Genomic DNA, 19,865 nt, shown 5'->3' with positions numbered 1-19,865 from the left:
CCTCATTGTGTCTTTGCAGCCGTGTCCTTTTTATGCCTGTTTTTGGTTTGTGTCCAAGCGATGGTAGACGACAAACTCTCTTCACAAAGGCCTACCAAAGACACCGCTCAGGCTTAAAATCTTTCTACCATCGATGTGGTATCTTGTTTTTTGTTTTTTTCACTTGACACCACGGGGACAAGAGATGCAAGGAGTAGCCCGTCAGCACCTGCACTGTTAAATGTATTTTTCCATTTACTCACTCTCTCTCTCTGCCATACAGGAGTCATGTTTTTCTCTGTTGGTCCTGTCGATTTGTGCCAAATGGTGCTGCTGAGTACACTTGAACGTTATAAAGTTGGGGAAAGTATTTTGTAAAAGTGTCATATTTAATGGGACTTGTTTTAAGCGGTTGTTCGGAGTTGCGGACCGGAGCAAAGGCATTTTTGGGGGCTAATTAAAATCAAATGCTATAGTTTAGGAGGGGACCTGATAAAAGAGCAATGTGAGATATTGTGAGACTAGACCCAAAGATCTTAAAGTTGCCCAACCTGCTTGAAAAAAACAAACTGCAACTGCTTCTACTACTACTGTTACTGTTTGCAAAAGCTTTATTCAATTGTAAATGGCCTCGTCACTTGTCATTGCTCTCGTCTTTATCTCCGAATATCTGCTTAATTTATAAAACCAGCCAAAATTATTTTACAGGTCCACTTTTACAAAATACTTCACTATTACTTCTTCTTTCAGAGCGTCGGCCTGAGTGCCCAGTGGCCGCCTTATCCTGTCACTGAGCTGACTTGGGTGAACCTCTTCTATTGAATGGCATTTTGACCCAAGTCTGTTAAGGAAGATACGACCATTTTGGCGTTTTGGTTCAGCAGTAAGAGGCTACATACACTGTAGTCCACTTTTCTTTTTTTCCTTTCTGGTTATGTTCATCCATTCTTACCGTAAGCCCTCATTTTGAAAAGAAAAAAAACAACAACACTAGTGCCACATTTGATTTGCAAGTTGGGCAGAATGGCATAAGGTATTTGTATATTTGTTTGGTAATTTTGCTTTACTATATGCGTGTAAATGCATATCAAAATTAAAAAAAAGGTATCCAACCTGGTGTTTTTGTTTCATCTGAAAGTTCGCCATTACTTTTACTACTACCACTGGATCATGCACAATAGCACTTTACTGCAGTAGGTTTCCATAAAACACACATTTCAGGACAAGCATTGCATCAGACAGAACTGTAATTACTGGATTTTTATTAATTTAGCCCTCTGTGAACATATTTACATCTCAAGTGAATGACGGAAAAAATAAGCTTTTATTATTACAGATAATTATTGTCCTGCGCCTGGAATCTCTGACTCAAATCGGCAAACACGGTACATTCATGAGGATCTCACAGACGGGACAAATACTCACCAGTGTCACAATTCTTAAATTAATTTCAATTTAAATACTTTGGATAAAACTATGGTACAACAGAAAAGTTCCTCATCTCAAAAGTCTAACCCAAGGCACACGTCTCACTGCCGCTTTTGACGCGGACAAAACTGCATGCAAGTTAAATGGGCGGATGATTCCAATGATACAATATTACAGAGATTGCAACCAGTTAAGAACTTCAATAGCTTCCTGCTTGGTTTCTTCTCCCTCGTTTCCCTGCACGAACCTGTCCGTAGCAGCTGTGTCTGTCCTGAGCTGATCTCGTTGCGTAACGCTGTACAATTGCACACACTTTAATCAATAAGTGAATGCTCCATGTTCCATATTGCACCATCTGTTACACAACCTGTTCTTGGATTTCTTAGTGGTAGAAAAGTAGCGTTGCGAAGAGAGAAAGAAAAAAAATATACACTTCTAGTCTTTGATTCAAGCACATATCGGAGGGGCGGTGTCCCGTTATTGCACGATGGAGTCCTTGTGCGTTGAGTTTTGCATAGATCCGAGGGGGTTGTCGTAGTTTGTAGGTAGGTCATGCACAGGGTTAGTTAGATGAACTTGTTGGCCAGGTTTTGGACGTCGTTTTTGGTGAATTCCGAGCTCTCTGCGGCTGAGAGGCGGTCGAAGAGCTGCGTCATGGTGCTGCGGTCGCTCTTCTCGAGGAGTACCATAGCAATCTGTCAATACAACAAAGATTTAGCATCAAGTTGAGAGTGAAACACAAAAGTAAGGGGCCGTATGATGGACGTGTAATATAAAATATGTCTAAAGCATTTTTTTCCCACTTGTATTAATGAATTTGGTGAGGCATTTCATAATTGTTTTTCATTTTACAGCTCTCAAACACAGTGAGAGAAATGTGTGGCTGCCAAAGCTATGCCAACAATCCCTCAAATGGGCACGAGCTGAACTGAGTGTGCCCAACACATCCATCTACACATGGGTTAAGTAAGTGTAATGACTGTTGCACAAAATGGGTGTGTTGTTGCAATCAGTAGTTTTCTGTCAGTGCGCCGCAGTGTGAGTCCTCTGATTACAAGCAGCTACATGGGATGTGCCCCACCCTTTCCACCAAAGCGCAGGAATGAGCTTCCCTTTGTGACACATCGTTAGAATGCATGACTAAAAGATTAATCCTGTTGACAGCGTGTTTCAACAAGACACGCTGCCACAACAACTTCAGTGAGCAGTGGAGTTTGAAATGGCCTCGCTATCTCTGCACCAACTAACCTCAACTGCATCCAGATCTCAGCTTTGACCATCTAGGCCAGTGGTTCTCAAGTGGATAGTAAAGCAGTGTCATAAGTAAGTAACTGTGGTGTTTTGGTTAAAGTAGCTCATAGGGTATAAAACAAAAGGTTGGGGGGGGCAGTTTGGCAGCTCAAACCTCAGAGTCTACTCTACCATCTGTACTACGCCACCCTTATGTTCCATTGTAACTTCTGTTACCTTGAACCTGTCGGCTGTGTGGAGGTGACACAGGTGTCGGTAGACCAGCCCGGGATCCCTCTGTAGAAGATGCGAGTCCATGGCTTTCATAATAAACGTTAGGTTCTGTCCATCCAGCTCAGTGCTGAGATACTGCGGCAGACTCTGGGGAGGAGTGGAGGCCAACAGATCTGCACAGGCCAGTGTGTTCCCGCTGCTGCGTGCCGCGTTCAGCGCCTGTCCGAATTCATAGGCGCTTGAAGGATTAAGGTTAATACTGGCGTCCTCTCCTCTGCAGTCCGTGGTGCAGGGCGTGTCCTCTTCACCGTCCACCTGAGGGGACAATATCACAAAATTAGTTGTTGATGTGCTATGCAAACATTAGCTGCTTATTCAAACAAGACAACAGAATCTGAGAGTCACACAACTAAATGGAGTATTGTTTTGTGATTTTGAATGCAAAAAAACATGGGTAAATGAAATTGTAAGATGACATAACACAGGCAACAATATATTCCACAAAGCTGGAGTAAATTGCATCAAAACCAGTGCTACCTAATTTGAACAGCTACAAAATAGTTACCTGATCCTAATCATTACAGACTTATATGATCCTGCAGATGATTTTCCGGATTCACCCCCGAAAAATGAAAAGAATGGGGAATATGAAAGACTGAAAATACTTTATAGGCAATGCGTTAATGCGTTTTGATGTTTTCATCCACTCCACTGTGAAACTTTGAATGACCTGGGAGGGTTTTCAACCAAAAATGTCACATCTATGTTACATATTTCACACATCCAGGACTGTATTACATAAGAGTAACATAGACACCAGACACGGAGAGAACATGCAAGCACCCCGCAGAAAGGCCCCGTCCAGGTGGGAATCAAACCCGAGACCTTCTAGCCCTTTTGCGTAATAAGCTGTAGACTTACCTCTGTGATGGGGACACTCTTCCTAGGTTTAGCCAATGAGGTGTTAGCGTTTGTATTAGCATTAGCCAGGCTCTGTCTCAGCAGCACTGTGACCTCCTCCAGCTCCTTCTCTGCCTCCTGGACGTTGGGATCCTGGTGCAGTACTTCCTGCAGGTCTGAGCTGCAGGCCAAGTAATCCTATAGCACGGAGTCAGACGTGTCAAATATACCAACATTGTCATACAAAATAATTGCTGCTAATTGGCCACATTCCTACAAGATTCTAGCCGTGTTTACCTTGAGACCTTTGTTGGCCATGGCGCGTCTGTAGAAGGCCTTCTTATTGGTTGGTTCTGACTTCAGGGCTGCGTCACAATCTTGTTTGGCTTCTGCAAACCTCTCCAGCTTCAAGTAGCACAAGGCTCTAGATGTAAAAGAGACTGATTTTATAACAAACACCACTCTTTCATTATTACATCTTAGCCTCCTGTGCTAGAATTTTGAACGATGTGATTGCTCCATTGTATTCTTTTGTGCCTAATTTCCTTATCTAGTGACTGAACAATTGTAAAACATGTTTTCTATGGATTTGGCTGCCAATACTGTACATTCAATGGCAAACAGCTCTATTGTTCACTAGTGTTTGCTCTACCTTCAATGATAATCAGTTCTCTTTTGTGAATGACCAGGTGAATGAGCATCTAGTTCAACCTGTCTGCAGCTGTGGGTCTATCACGTGATTGAGAACATAGCTTGGCCAACATGGCTTGTGGCATATGTAGCAGCTTTCTAAACTAAAACACTAAGATTGTGTTCAGTTTGAACAACCATTTTTGTCAATATTTTAGATTACGACAAAAACAAGATGGTGTGGCCAACAGTACTTCGCTCTATTGCCCAGAACTCCAGACAAAATTAAATTAAAAAACACGAAACAAGCTATAATGTTACGTAGCAGGACATAAAATTGTGGTCTTCTACAAATTCTACAAATGTGATACACTTAGGGATTCCTAAATGTGCTAGGCATTACACATATGGTATGTAATGAGTTACTGTAAAAGAAGATGCCAGCAGCAGGAAGCAAAAGCAAAAGTAAAAGCAAGTGCCGCCTCTGACCTGTTTGTGTAGATTGCACACTCCTCGGGCTTGAGTTTAAGGCATTCGCTGTATTTTTCCACAGCGTCTTTGTATTGGCCTTTTTTCACAAAGTCATTCCCTTCCTGCTTCAGAGCTGTGAACTGGACCTCTGCTCTGCGCTCTGAAAGACAAAAGCAAAGTCATTGATAGACGCTAAACACAGCAGAAAAACCTTCAAAGGTTGTCTGACCATCACAAAAGCCCTTGCCAAAACAGACTGACTTAATAAATGTGACGTAGCATCGTGACAAAGCATTATAATGACTTGGAATGTTCCGCAGTGTCGCTTTAAGGGCAAAACGGTCAAAATGCTGCTGCCTACTTCAGTTTATAACACCAAATAATAAACCTGTGTTGTTATTGACCATTATGTGTTATTCCAAGGCATTTTGTAATAAACCCCTAAAAAAAAGCCTTATGCCGTTTGCCTTTTAGCACAGAGGCATTTGGAAGTAATGGACCTTGGACTTGGCGCGTGAGGCTTGATGCATGAAAGTCAGCTCAGCGATCATTCACAGTGCGCACTGAGGGCTAATCAATTTGCTGCAGAGCGTCTAGAGGGAGCAGCAGTGTGCCAGCGGGGCTATTCTTCCATTATAGCGCTTAAAAATAACAGCTTTAGCCTGAGCCAGGGGAACGGGCAAACTGCTCGGTCAGTGAAGAGAGGTGACACACACTCTGGATCAGCAGAAGTGACACAGAGGATGAAGTGGTAATAGTGCACTCTATATGGACATGGGCACTATTTCTGGGAGGTAATTTGTTTAATAATTTATACCATTTATTTCAGGGATATTGATTACTATTACTCAGTGGGAACTACAAAGCAATTGTCTTGTTATTTATGGATTAACATGACTAGCCCAGTGATACTGTACAAAGCAAGCTAGGGAGCAGTAGACTCTGGTTGCCATTGTTTTCATAGATGAAGAACATGACTTTTTTTGTATTTTTCAATAACAAGCCAATTTAATAATCGGAAACTAATCACAGCATTGTCACAATTCTCTGTAATATTTAACTAAACGAAACAGCAACTACATGTCTGAAATCTTCACGCTGTGTTATTATGTGTTATGTGTGAAATGCAAATGTTTATTATGGTGAATGTGGGGTAGGCGCTCTTAAGCTTCTTGATTTAGCCTACTCCTTTTGAGCATCTGTGACTGTCTAATGTGTATTTTTGTAAATAAGAAACATGTAAGCTGCTCAAAGAAACTAAACTAAGTTGATTGAAAATATGGATAGGATGCATTGTTATGACCTCTCACCATAAGTCTATAATGCATTTCTCTGGAGAAACACATCTCACATTTTTGTTTCATCTGTTACTGGGCAAAAACTATGTCTAAATAGATGAGTCAGGTTATATGCTGTAGCAAATCCATAAGGAATAAAAAGTAAAGATTAAATTGTAGGCTCCCGGGCTGTGTAATAAGGACACACACCTAAATTATAGTGTGTAGAAGCCTAATGCCTTATGTGCAGACAGCCCCTCCCTCGGTGCCCCCACAGCGCACACACCTGCGTCCCTCTTCGTCTTCTCGGCCCGGGCCTTTAGCACCTCCTCACTCGGCTGCTCCAGTCTGCGGTGCTGCTGTGCAGACAAAGGCACCAATGGGATCTCAGGAAGTTTTTCTCGCCAGTCGACACCGTCCTCTTCAATCAGCAACCGTGTGATTCTGGAAAGGGACAAATATATTAAGAGACCAAATATATTCATCCATCTCTAAAACTAATTGATCATTTGGACACAAAGCCTTAGGTGATCTGCTGTGTTACATAAGAATGGAGAAACCTTGGGCTCAGAGCCACAATTAGCTTGAGGTTCCTAAATCAGTCAGTCTCTAATTAGATCATGTAGAAGTAAATAAGGTTCAAAAGCCTAATTTGTAATAAAGACAGACTGTATAATCAATGGCACAGTGATATGTGCAATCTTTTTGTTTATATATATATTATATTATCTTTTTGTTTTTAGTATATTTTTGTTTTAATTCCACAACACACAGGACCAATCATAACCTAAACCTTTTTTTTTCCTTCTTTATTTAAGATTAAAAGACTTTGGTATAAAGTATTTGCTGGGCAGTCCCAGTAAACTCACCTACAGTTGTGGAAATACACAATAACTCTATTACATAACTGCGTGGTAGCACATTTTTCAACAAAATGCTCCACTCCTCAGTAATAACACTGAGTACCAGGTGATGTTATGCTTCTATTTCCCCTCCTTTGAGTGGTGGGCCGTGTACCTGTTGACACTGTCGTGTGCTGCCTGGACGCTTGTGTCTATTTGCAGGACGGTCTTGTAATCCACATAGGCCTTTCGGTAGCGCTCTAGAGACTCATAAGCCATGGCCCGGCGCAGCAGGGGCTTGAGGGAGAACGACTGCAGCTCCAGAGCTCTGTGGTATAAATAGAGCAGGTGAGACAGGAGCAATCTGACTCTGCACTGAGGAGGCTGCAGTCTGAGAGGGACGCAAACAATAGGACCATGATCTATGTTATCACCTAAGTGTAGTTGAACATCTTTTTAAGTTAAAGTAAAGGTAAAAAAAAAGCCCTGATGATTCTATCTTATTTTGAAATGCAATCCCACTATGTACTTTGGCATTCACTTTGAGTTTGACCTGTTTTATGGAGAAGAAGAAGAGGAAAAGGAAGAAGAGGAAGTGGAAGTGGAAGTGGAAGAAAAAGAAGAAGAAGAAGAAGAAGAACTTAGCACCTTTCCCAGACATAGTACTTTACATGAGACTGTATTACAAATTATTAAATCATTATTATTACTACGTTGTAAACACTGATCTATGGTCTCAGGGACTCACTTGGTGCAGTCCTGTATGCAGTCCTGACTGTTGCCATCTTTCAGGTAGCAGGCCGCTCTGTTTGAGTAGAGTATACACAGATCCTCTGGACTGTCGATCCCTGAAGGACACACAAAAAGCACAGAGTAGTGAGAAGGCCACCATTTACTCCTGAAAATAGGCTTCTGTAGGGGATCATCAAAGTTTTACGAATGGATAAAGGAAAAGTGTGCACTCACAGTATTTATGTTCAATTATTCACCATCCACTCCTGTTATCTATCTCTATAAAGTATTCAGTAAATCCTCTTGTATATTTATGATTGAGAATAATAATTGTCTTGATAAACACCAGTAACTGATCAAACATATCTGCATCCTCATATGTGAATTTTCTCTTCAATCGTAACCTAATCGTAATCCAGGTTTGTGCCAGATTTTGTGTTTTCCAGCCTTTTTTGTGTCATGGCAAAGTTTCTTTGTGGTACCACCCACTAATGCACCCCGCATGACACAATGCAGAAAATAAAACATGGTCCAAATATGTCTGTACCTGAGTCTGACCTGTTGGATTAGGCAACAGTGATGGCTGTTTTGGTAACTTTTCTGGTTGTAAAATGGCAAAAATATCTAACTGAAGGAATGGGTTTAGTAAAATTTGAGAGTTTTTCAAGGCACATCCACAAAATAATCAATTTCATAATGATCGTATGGCTATAATGTTCCCCTACTGTTATTTCTTTATAAGTAATGTCAGTATGTGCGTGCTGCAATGTGAGGGGCGAGGAGGTCATTAAGAAGAAGCCATTATACCAATAAATGTACATTAGGATTGTGGATGTCATCAGATTAGATTAGATTACCAGTAGTAGCATATTATATGATGACCCAGTGCAGCAGCCACATCACAGTAGCTTCCATTAGTTGAACCGAACAGACTGAATGCAAGACGGGCTAAACGCGGGTCTTTGCATTTTAGATTTGGGATGTTTACGCCTGCCTCTCTTCCTGCACAATCAGCAGAGCAGAGCCCATGTTATGAATGACCTCCGGGAAACACAGCGTAAGCACGTGATGAGTGTCCTGACAGGCACCCGTTACACTTCCATCAATAGGCCACTTATTTTCACTCTCTCTTTCTCTCTCTGTTCCCGCTCTATAAGAGTTATAGTCCTGCAGATACAATTTCACAGTGAGTGGCTGTGGCTCTGGTCATGTGACCCTGTGGCAGACCTGAGCTGAGGAGCTTATCAGCAGGCTAAAACAGAAACGCGGTCTGTATCCACTGCATCATCGTGACGTAACGCACTTAGCATCAAGTCACTCAATCCGGGAGGTAAATATTATAGTGTCATTACATGTGTTTTAATCCCCTGTATATGCCCTTCCTCATTTCTAATATCTATACAACACTTGTGCTGTTCAGCAATGGAAAAGATGCATAGCTGTAGTAATGTATAGTAATAAAATAATAAAACACAGGTCCTCCTACTTTAACTACAAGGACATGACCTTTGAATTGCTTGCTGATTTGGCTTTATGGAAGAAACTAATGACTTGCTTTTCTTTCTATAACACAAATAGTCCCATGAAGCACATCCCATCTGATCCAGTCCTTACCTGAGTCTGTGTAGCCCTGAATGGCTTGTGAGTATTTCTCCAGTGCATCAGCAAACTGTCCATTTTTAAAGAACAGGTTTCCCTCGTTCTTGAGTCGGGACAGAGGCGGAGGTAGGGCTCCACATGGGGCGTCCAAGTTGACAGTGTTTTTAGCTTCTGCCTCGGCTGAAGTCCTGCTGCTCTGATCCGCCTGTGCTGAAGCGGTTGAGCCCCTCTTGCTGGTCCCGTTGGCCACTTTATCCTTGGACTCGTGATTGACTTTGTATTTGTCTGCGCTGCTGCTCTTGCCTTTCCTGGGGGCATGGTGGTGGTGGGAGCTCCCGTTGTCGCTGTGTGGGCTGCTATCCCCTCTGCCGTGGGGCTTCTTCTGAGTGTTACCCATGTCTGGAGCGGCTGGGCTCTCCTCCCCTCCCTCAGGCTGGATACGTTCAACCGGACGAGCTGCAACAGAGAGGGAGGGGCCAGAGGGTCAGAGACGTGTGCTGCTGACACTCCCACAGGAAGTAGTCACAGCATAAGACATCTTAGAGTAGACAAGAAAACAGAAGGATTTGAGCAAATAAGCCTATGACCAAATACTGTACAAAAAGTACTGTAACATAAAAAAACATAGCAATAATATCCTTATGTCTCTGTGTGACTATAACATTATTAGTAATAATAATAATAATAATAATAATGCATTGGTTTTATATAGCGCTTTTCAGGACACTCAAAGACGCTTTACATTGCACTATTCATTCACTCCATACTCGGTGGTGGTAAGCTACTATTGTAGCCACAGATGCCCTGGGGTAGACTGACGGAAGCGAGGCAACCAGTCTGCGCCATTGGCCCCTCCGACCACCACCAACCACTCACTCACTCACTACATTCGCTAGGCTTCCTGGTGTTCCCAAACGGTCTCCCATCCAAGTTCTGACCAGGCCCTTCCCTGCTTAGCTTCCAAGGTCTGACGGGATTGGGCAGAGCAAAGGCGGCATGACCACTGTGCTTCTAGCTTTGTAACTTCTATTGAAAATGTCAAAGTTCACGCTCTAGTGTACAAAGAGATGCAAAGATATGAGGAGCATTTCTAAATAAGTAGGTGCTTTTGTCATTGTACAACCGTACAACAAAATAGTGTTCAGGTATTAGTCCTGAGCCGCTGCGACTGAGCCGCGCCACCACTGTGAGCCAACCTGACCAGCATGTTTTTGGAGGTCAAGGAAACCGCACCACCCGGAGGAAACCTGGCTGGTTGCCTTCAGAGCTCCTCTGATCCTCTGAAACGGTGCACCGCCACCTGGGTTTGTCCCTGTTTCAGAGCGTGGTTTCTAGCACTGGTCAGCTCCACCTCCTCTTCCTCCTGCACAGCTCCCTCCGCTCCACAACAGTCTTTCACCATCTTCTGGGAAGAGCTTAGCAGTGAATCTGTTTTATTCTCCAGTGAAAACCATTAGCGAGAACAATAGAAGGCATATGTGGCTTAGCTATCAGTCATGCCCGGATACCTCCTTGTTTGTCCCTTCCTGGTATCCTGTAGCTCCTCTTGTGACGCCTCCACTGTGCTGCAGCTGTGGTGCCTCTTCAGTGTTTCAGAAGAAGAAATGTGTAGGTCTCAGATGTCTTTAGCTCATAAGCTAGTTGTTTGTTTACTTTTGAAAAGCTGCTTTCAAATAAAGCAGCGTCATCAGAGATAATTTTTATTTTGATTAACATATATGTACTTTTTCTGTCTTTTGCATTGTATAAACTTTCTTTCTGTATAGAATTATTATATATAGTATTTGAATACATAGATACTGCTTTGCAGGGCATGGCACAGTGGTTCTCAAACTGTGGTACAAGTTCCACTGGTGGTATGTCAGTCAGAGGTCTTCTGCCCCTAAACCCGCCACACCAGATAACGTTACAATAGTAAATTACACAGTGTTAACTGCACAATAGCATCTATGGAGCTTTGGCAGTTACTCCCCCGACAAGCTCACTGACAAATATATAAGAATATAAGAATAAAACTTGACAAAATGTCAATATAAATTCCAAATATTTCAAACAATCACTTAACATCATTTAACAGTGTTATGTTACTGATACAAAAAATGAACGGATATAAAGTTGAATAAAACTACCAAAATCATTATTAAATCATTTCTGGTGGATATTTGGATGGTCAAATATTTTATAATGGGTTAAAATAATACAAGTGAAAACTTTGTGAACCACCATTTTTTTGGTCTTTTTTTCTTTTTTTAGTTTGTGAACCACTGGCATAGCGGAAGTTGTGGCTTTTACATCACACTGGGGGAGGGCTGTTCGTGCCTGACTCACACCACATTAGAGGAGGGAGTTCCAGGAAGCTCCTCTACTCTCTGGGCTTCTAACAGCGCTGAGTGGGGGCAGGGCACATACCTCACACATCCACACACACGTTACCAAAGTCCAAAACGGGGTGTCTCCTCTATCTATAGCACTACAGCCACAAGATTTGTGAGAAAATGACTGGCTGGCTGTCCAGCTATTCACGGCTTACTCTGATGTTTGGCAAAACCATGCATGGATTAGAGAGCAAATCCCAGCCTGGGAAGCTACAGTGAGGGCTAAATTAAGCTCCTATCTGGCTGCACAGTGAGCATAGTGGTAAAACTGTAATCAACATTTAAAAACATGCAGAAGCAGAAAATAAGTAATATATATGAATAAATAAAGTAGAGTGAAGTAACAGCTATTGTTTTAATATTTCACTACAGTGGTGCGAGCTAGAATTGCCACAATAATGTAATATTAAAATGATTATGGTCGGTAGAAATAGAAATGGCAGCAGAAACGTTTTACGCTGAATATACAGGATGTAATCAATACATTTTAATTAGTGTAATTCACTTATACTTCCACCTACAATTAAATATTAGAGCACATAATACTTCTGTTAATTATTATTAATACTGACTAAATACATTGTATCAAATGCAGGAGAAGCTTTATTGAACTTATATTATATTGATTTATATTGATATGTGGCGGAATGTGGAAGTCACTGTCCTGCCTATTACAGCTTGTGTGTGTGTGTAATTCATGTAAATATTGATTTTGTATATTACCAAACACTTACCCTTTAGTATTGTTTCACACTGATCACTGAGATCATCCCCGTTCACCTCTTGGATGAGGATTTTCTTTCCCCTGCGTCTGGTTTCTGTCTGGCCCATCTCCTGTATTTTCTTTTCAGTTTCAGACAGAAGTTTCTGAAACACATGGAACATAAAGTCTTGAAATAATTTGTCTGTGTGGGCTCTCAGTCATCCAGAAATTATTAACTATAATTTATTTACAGTAGAGATTGTAGACTGGACTGAGTTGCTTAAGAACAAAACTCATTTCTCAACTCTTATTTCTGACAGCAAAATGCTAAGACACCAAATCATAGAAGACACAAAAATATGGGCGGAGGTGTAGTAATTTCTATGTCAGCTTTACAAAATAATTCAAAGAGTAATCAAATGGGATACTTTAATTGCCACCAAGAAAAAAGTTTTTACACGTGCCTATCCATTTCTACATTTTATCGTCAACAGTCTTAGATGAGATGCAGTGACACCTAGTGGATGCAAAACGCTATTCATGTGCACTACATCATGACATCAGGACTCACCAGAGCTGCAGCATTCTGTGGCTCCTGAATCAGCACTGTCCTCAGATCTTTGGCAGCCTGTCCAAAGCGCTCTGTTTGTGAATACACTGTAGCTCGACGTAGCAGGGCTGTGGAGGAGAAAGTAACGTTATGGCTGACCACTTCAGCTACTCTTCCTGGGAACATGCAAACACATACATGGCGAAAAAGGTGACAGTTGACGGGGCTGTGCTGTTAACAGAACACATGTAAATTCTATGCCACTTTCAGCCACTTTTGTGTTGTGCAAATATGATTAATTGATTTATTAATAATGAATGAATTGTTCTTTCAACGTAAGATATACAATAACCAGAGACTACAAGTTGCATTTTCCTGCAGTTTTGTTGACTTTATATTGGAGTAACATGTGCCTGACCAGCAACAAACCTCACTGCACGTCACTGTTCTGCAATTTGGTTCACCGAGACTAAAGCCAGCTTAAGTGAAAAGGTTATGAGTGAATGGTAAATTTAAATATCTTCAAAAACCTGCACCTTTGACATTTCCCTGCTCCATCTCGAGGACTATTTGACAGTCTTTCATGGCGTTGTTCCAGCGCTTCAGTTTGATCTCTGCCTGGGCTCTGTTGTTGTGAGCCGTAACTGTTGGTAAAATTGAAATGCTCCTGCAACAGATAATAAAGACCATATTTACTGCAAGCAAAAAGGTGAATGTTTAGGGGTGTAAGGGGTAAATATAATGTCGGCATTTTTTCTTAAAAATTACCTGCATTAGCCTACTTTTGTCATCTTTGGTTACAGTGGACATCCTCTGAACTTAGACAGTGTAAATGGATAAAGTATTAAAAAACTCAGACCTGGAGTAGTATGCAATGGCCTCCTCATAATCCATGGCTCTGAACGCTTCATTGCCTTTGTCTTTCTCACGTTTGGCCAGAATGAGCTGCTCCTGTTCTGTCAGTGCTGTAATTGGAGGATAAAATGCAATTTAGTATCAACGTATGTATAATGTATAATGTATAATGTAAAATGTATAATGTATAATGTCTAAATGAAATTAAAAAAAATATATATATATATGAAGATCATACATGAGACATCCAAGTTAGTTTGTAGTTTGGAAAACCGTGCTTTAATGACCGCAGGGGGATCGCTTGTGTTGTTGTTGCCGTCAATTTGTTCACACTCTTTCTCCACATTAAACCTAAGTCAATGATAATGCATGAAATTAAGGCCAATGTTAACAAATGTGCAGATTGAGAAAATTGCATATTGTATTATATTCATTACTCACTTGTCCCATTCCCGATAGTCACGTGGAAGAGGCCGTTTGGAAGGATTTTTGTTTTGCTTTTGCTGGACATTCTGGCAGAAATAAGTTTAAACATCCTTAACTTACACATAGCAAAGAGTATAAAGGTCACGTGTTGTTATTACCTGTGTGAGTGGAACTGAATGGTTGAAGCCTCTTACTGGTGGTATGTTTTCTTTTACATTATCAGTAAGAAGAGGTTGGTGTCTTAATGAGTATTCTGTCTGTTTAGATTCTTCTTGCCACATCTGTAAACATCACAGCATAAAACAAAATGTACAGAATTTAATGTAATAACTATCTACCTTTAGATCCTCAATAATTTGCCCCCACTCCTCTTTGGACAGACTGGCTGTTGTGGCGACAGGGTTGTCTTTTCTGAGAAGCCTATTCTTTGGGTCTATTAGTTCCAGACGGTTCTCGCAGAAATTGATGAGATGAGGATAAACGCCCTCCTCTCCGGACCTTAACATAAAATACCACAATGCTTTTTGAATGAAGAACTGTGTCATTTTGTCCGAGGCATACCAGAGTGATACACACCTCAGTACTTTCAAAATCTTCTCCAAATACTTCACATCTTTGCATTTTTCTATGTAACGGTAGTCCAGGTGCTCCACAGGAACCTTCCCACTGTAGTCAATGACAGTGGCTTGGTTTTGACCCGAGAACAGTTCCTCTGCACTCATGTCTGGAATGAAAAGTGTTTATAAACTATGTCAATCATATACTGAAATGTTTAACTAAGATTTAGCATCTTAAAGTCCCCACACCTACTCCTTTTTGTTAACAAACAATGAAAAAGTGAAATTGTTTTTTGTGGCGCAAACTCCTTCCTAACACTTCGAAGCATTTCTAATTACAGTTTATGAGGTTCACAACTTTCAGGGAGCAATACAGCAACAGTAGCCTAATGTTAACAACTAGCTAGCCTACTAGTTCACAACTGATACAAGACGGCTTTTAAAAAAAATATTATTAGATGCACAAAGATCTTTTGAAGTTTGCTTTTACAAGATAATGAAAGGCAAAACAAATGTAATTCCACTACTGGACGAAACATGTGTAACTACTTTCGATTTCACACAGATGCAAAAACTCAAACTGAAGATGTACCCTTTAAAAATATATTCTATTTTTCGTCAGCTGTGTATAATTAGCTCATGGAAATTGCCAGATCGTAGTTTCTAAACGTTGCAGCTATAAGTTTACAGTAGAAGTTAGGTGTGGAAATTAAATGAGATACCTGCTCGCGGTCCTTCGTGGCGGCTAGAAACACAAGCGCTCGTATCTTTCTGTTACCATGGAAACGTACACGGAAGTCTCGCGCAGCCCCAGATCGGAAATACGTCAGACGTACAGCAGTGGGCTCCAAATTTGAAAACGTGGCTCCCTCTCATTTGGCTCATTTCATCCAGGCTCAGGAACATGAAGCGCACAAGTGTGGCTACGGGTTAATTTATGGGCCTACTACTGTTTCGTGACTGATGTTCATACTGCAAACTGCTGTGCAATATTATTCGGCCAGGTGAGTGAAAGATTTAAGCTTCATAATCCCTATTTTGAGGCATATAGCTTATTAATTGAGTAGCCTATCATGAGATGCCTCCTTAGCATCCGAACAAGCGCCAAAGCTAGCGCCAAGTCACCAAACTGTTGTGTGTTTTCTTTGAAATAAAGACTAACTCAGTTATTATAAGCCCACACAAGTCAAGCTTTTCTAGCTTTCTTATCTGTGCAAATAAACGTGATTGATGGAACATAACGTTAGTTAACTGTCACGACCAATCATTAGGAAGACTAGTTTTTACAACAATGTACTTCTATTCACAATATTGGACGTGTCTAATGAGTGGATATAGTGGAGCAAAACTGCATTTAGGCAAATGCTGACCATATTGTGCAGCCTGTGCAGACATGATAACGTAGCGTCTTTTTTGGCGGTTCCTGTCGTGTTTATCGCGGCACGATCGCGGGGATTTAAAGCGTCTCTTGGCAACGCTAATGAGACAGCTGAAAGTGCGACCAGCTGAGCTAATTGTCAGTTTGATGCTAGCAAACATAAACAGCAAAAGAGTCAAAGTAGCATTAAACCATTACGCATCTGACTTTGAGAGATGGAGATGTTGCTAGTGTCGGTGATGTCTTATCAGAACTTGGCTAAATGAGTTGGTTAGTGTGGTTATCGCAGTGCTTTTTTATATTATAGATGTTATTTCTGATTTTAATCTAGTATTTGATTGTGTTTGTCATTTAAATGTAAACCTTTTATTTGTTGTTTGTTTTTCAGGTGTGCTCTATCATACTTGGATGAGTTTAGTATTTCTGACCAGAGGAAATGCAGTGTACTCCTGAGCCCCGTGTGTTCTTTAATGGGGACAAAGACCAGGCCTGTTATGATAATTGCTTTGACAGTGGATATTCTGGTTTACTCTACACCCCGCAGAGTATCACTAGAGATGGATCTTTATCTTTGGGTGAAGAAAACCCCAAAGAGAATGTGCAGCTCCCTGCCACACCTATGGACAGAACAGGATTTTTGAGCAAAGACTCCAGAGGAGCTGGCTGGGATGAAACTCCCAAACTATACAAGAAGGACACCATGTTGCAATACAGACTTGCTTTATCCAAATCCAGTTTTGACGTCAAACCTAATGCCTCAAAATCGCCACACAAATATCCATGGCTTAGTACTTCAGTGGACTGTTTAGACACTGTGATTGGCACTTTAGCAACAAGCACTTTATCACAGGACCAAGACCTGCTCCTGTCTGGGAGGAAGCGCCGTCTCCTTTTCTCACAGATTAAGACCTCCACTCTTAATAATGACAAACCCAGCCCTGAAAAGCTTTCCAGTTCTGATGGAAGAGTTTCACTCTCTGACACTGGTTTTAATGAGAACTGCTCAACCGGTGATAAACCATCCTTGGTGGATACCCCGCACACAAAGTCAATCCTCCCTGTTTTTTTAAAGAAAAATCTTCAATCTCCAGTCTGCAATGGGACAAATATTTTTTGCGATAGCAGTATGTTGTTGTGTACACCATCAGACCTGCAGACGCCTACATACACAAGGTATGTTTCTATAAATGTTACGGTGTTATTCTGGCAATTGTTTGGAATATTTACTCAAGTTTTTGCATGCTTTTTCTCAGTTCGATGTGTGAAGACAGTGGCTTCAGTTCCCTGACACTTGACAAGTCCCAGGATTCGTATGTGGATCATGATGGTTCGTTCCAGGATCTGCTGCTCTCTCCCTCCAAAGGAGATGGTGTAACTCCAAATCTGTTGGACAAAACCCGTCGCCCGCGGTTACAGCGTCAGAAGAGGTTGTCCACTCTGAAGGAAGGAGGCTCTCAATCTGAGGATGACCGCACAGATGGAAATAATCGGAGACAAAACATTTTGAAGGATGATGAGGTATTTACTGTGACTGCTACTCCACACAGAGTCCTGTCTCTTAAATTGGGAAACTCTGATGGTGCGGCCTCCATAAAACGGGACTATGCAACTCCACTACGGAGGAGCTCAGCCAAAGGAGAAGACAAAACACCCTTAAACTCAAGATCATTACATTCAGATTCGACTCCTTCAAGGAACACACCCCTCAATCTGTCCCTGACCCCAGCATTGGAGCTGGTCCATGCCATGTGTCAACAGAGGGCTCAAACATTAAACGGCCAAAGCCCAAGTCTTCAGGATGAATTGAGGTCAGTTGCAGCCCTGGTGAAGACCCCGGTCACATTCAGGACCACTATGCCCCTGGCTGGACTGATCGGCAGGAAGATGGGAGTGGGCACAGTTGATATCTTCACAGAACTGAATAAGAGAAACCTAAAGCACATTCTGTCACGCATCCTGGGACATCTAACACCAAAGTGCATCTACAGGTGGGACCTTTTGGGGACATAGGTGAGGGAGATGACTGAAGTGAAACTAACCTCATTTATCAATCTTGTAGGTGTGGAAGAGTGTGCAGGAGCTGGAAGAGGATCATACAGCAGGACAGACGAGCGAGCTTTAAACGAAGAAGTCATCTGAGTCAGCTTAACAACTCTCTTGAAGTATGTGCAGCCTCATGGCAAAGCTCAATTCATGTTTTTAGATGCCAATATCAAGCATAGTTGGTCTTAATGCAAAATCTTTTATTTTACACACATTTTATGAAATTAAACAAAATACTCATTCATTCATTTGTAAACTGCAGCACCTTGGTCATACTATGTTGCCCATAATTCTTCTTCCAATTCAAAGTATTTGTATTTCTGATTTCTTGCCAGCATGTTGGAGGATAGGAGGTAAAGTACAACAACACTTAGCTGACCATTTTGCTTTTGTCCAGCAGCCGGATGTGGTGTCCCATGTTCCTGAGGCAGACACCAGGGCAGCCCTGCTCACACGGTCAGCCCTGAAGACTGTCCAGTCCCAGTCCAGGAGCTTCTGCACCCCTAACTCCGGGAGCAGGAGTGTCACCCCGCTGCAAAACAGCACTTTACACACTGGGAGCAGCAGCAAACGGGAAAAGTTCCTAGAAGTGAGTTTACTCAGCACCCTGAGTTGTGCACTGTGAAAATCAGAAACTATGGTCTGCTCCGTATTTTACTGTTCTCTATCAAGAAAGAAAATAATATAATTATAAACGTCCTCCAGATCTGAATATTACCAATAACATTCCCTCAAATATTTTCACATTTTCTGAAGTAATGATATTTTGTTCCTGGGGCTTAGTTTGCCGCATATGGATGAATCATGAGACTATGCTCTGTTCTGATCCCTTTCTTTTTCTTTTTTTAGGTCGCCAAAACTCTCTTTAATGATGAATACCTAAAGCCCTGTCCCAGATGTCAGCATCCTGCTCGCTGCCACTCTGTGAAGGGTGAGGGGGTTTGCAGCAATGTGGACTGTGGCTTCCAGTTTTGCATATCCTGCTTTGGTGCTTTCCACGGCTCCAAAGAGTGCAACAGTTTGTCTGTGCATCGCAGCAAGAAAGACATCCTCATCCCGGGAAGCGCTCGGAGCAAACGCAACATCAAACGACTATGACCAAACATGCACTTTGCTGACCATCGATGAAATGTCCAAGAAAGAGCTTCATTATTGTGATGGCCGTCACTTTTGTATTTACCTGTTTTTTGTGTGTATTTTAAATCGAGATCTTGCTTTTTATTTTTCCTTTTTATAAAACGCATTTCTTGTGTTTTTAATTATGATTGTGAAGGAGAGTTACCAGAACATGCACTGAACGTTACTGTATTTTTGATGGTGTGAGTTTTTTTGAATTCTTGAATGAACTTTTACCGTTTACATGTTTTTTTCAGAAACATTTAAATAAAATGTTTTGTCTATTTTAGAAAATGTATACATGTTTCTGTAATGTTTCTTTTTTCCATTGTAATGACAAAAATATATATTGACCCATTATAACATTTTACATTACATTTACATTAATAAGAAACAATTCCTACTCAGTTCCTTCGACGCAGTGGCCACTATTTGCTAGTATGTGCCGCCCTCTGGTGGTATAGTTGCGTAACAGCAATTTGTGACTTTCTGAAAATGGTCTCGTATCCAGTTTTGTCACATTTACATGAGTATTCCATT

At 41.4% G+C, this 19,865-nt stretch overlaps 2 protein-coding genes across 2 annotated transcripts; one reads left to right on the top strand and one right to left on the bottom strand.

The window, feature by feature from the left end:
• Window positions 1-1,238: 1,238 nt before the first annotated feature.
• Window positions 1,239-15,537, bottom strand: LOC306966935 (sperm-associated antigen 1-like). Its single transcript, XM_079561795.1, has 19 exons — window positions 15,511-15,537; window positions 14,808-14,955; window positions 14,570-14,729; window positions 14,390-14,512; window positions 14,247-14,317; window positions 14,044-14,156; window positions 13,810-13,915; window positions 13,487-13,617; window positions 12,972-13,078; window positions 12,432-12,564; window positions 9,338-9,778; window positions 7,740-7,839; window positions 7,167-7,319; window positions 6,436-6,593; window positions 4,891-5,032; window positions 4,069-4,195; window positions 3,793-3,969; window positions 2,875-3,186; window positions 1,239-2,102 (listed from the first exon to the last, which is right to left on the bottom strand). The coding sequence occupies exons 2-19, from the start codon at window positions 14,951-14,953 to the stop codon at window positions 1,974-1,976; spliced, it is 2,829 nt and encodes a 942-aa protein (XP_079417921.1). The 5' UTR covers window positions 14,954-14,955; window positions 15,511-15,537; the 3' UTR covers window positions 1,239-1,973.
• A 1,603-nt stretch (window positions 15,538-17,140) lies between these two features.
• On the top strand, window positions 17,141-19,307 carry fbxo43 (F-box protein 43; the record flags this gene model as incomplete). Its single annotated transcript, XM_079560979.1, has 5 exons — window positions 17,141-17,339; window positions 17,420-18,154; window positions 18,226-18,328; window positions 18,610-18,798; window positions 19,059-19,307. The coding sequence occupies exons 1-5, from the start codon at window positions 17,293-17,295 to the stop codon at window positions 19,305-19,307; spliced, it is 1,323 nt and encodes a 440-aa protein (XP_079417105.1). The 5' UTR covers window positions 17,141-17,292.
• Between the last annotated feature and the right edge of the window lie 558 nt (window positions 19,308-19,865).

The sequence above is a fragment of the Gobius niger genome (assembly GCF_951799975.1).
Source record: "Gobius niger genome assembly, chromosome: 8".
Classification (NCBI taxonomy): Eukaryota; Metazoa; Chordata; class Actinopteri; order Gobiiformes; family Gobiidae; genus Gobius; species Gobius niger.
Note: the sequence above shows the minus strand (reverse complement) of the source record. Positions and strands in the feature narration are given on the sequence as shown.

Bases quoted from the DNA above. Each gene is read 5' to 3' on its own strand.
- LOC306966935 (XM_079561795.1), bottom strand. From the start codon at position 14,953: ATGAGTGCAGAGGAACTGTTCTCGGGTCAAAACCAAGCCACTGTCATT. The intron at 14,318-14,389 runs GTAATAACAACA...TATTTCTGCCAG, and splicing joins ATTCAGTTCCACTCACACAG to AATGTCCAGCAAAAGCAAAA. The intron at 13,916-14,043 runs GTATGATCTTCA...CTCCAATTACAG, and splicing joins AACTAACTTGGATGTCTCAT to CACTGACAGAACAGGAGCAG.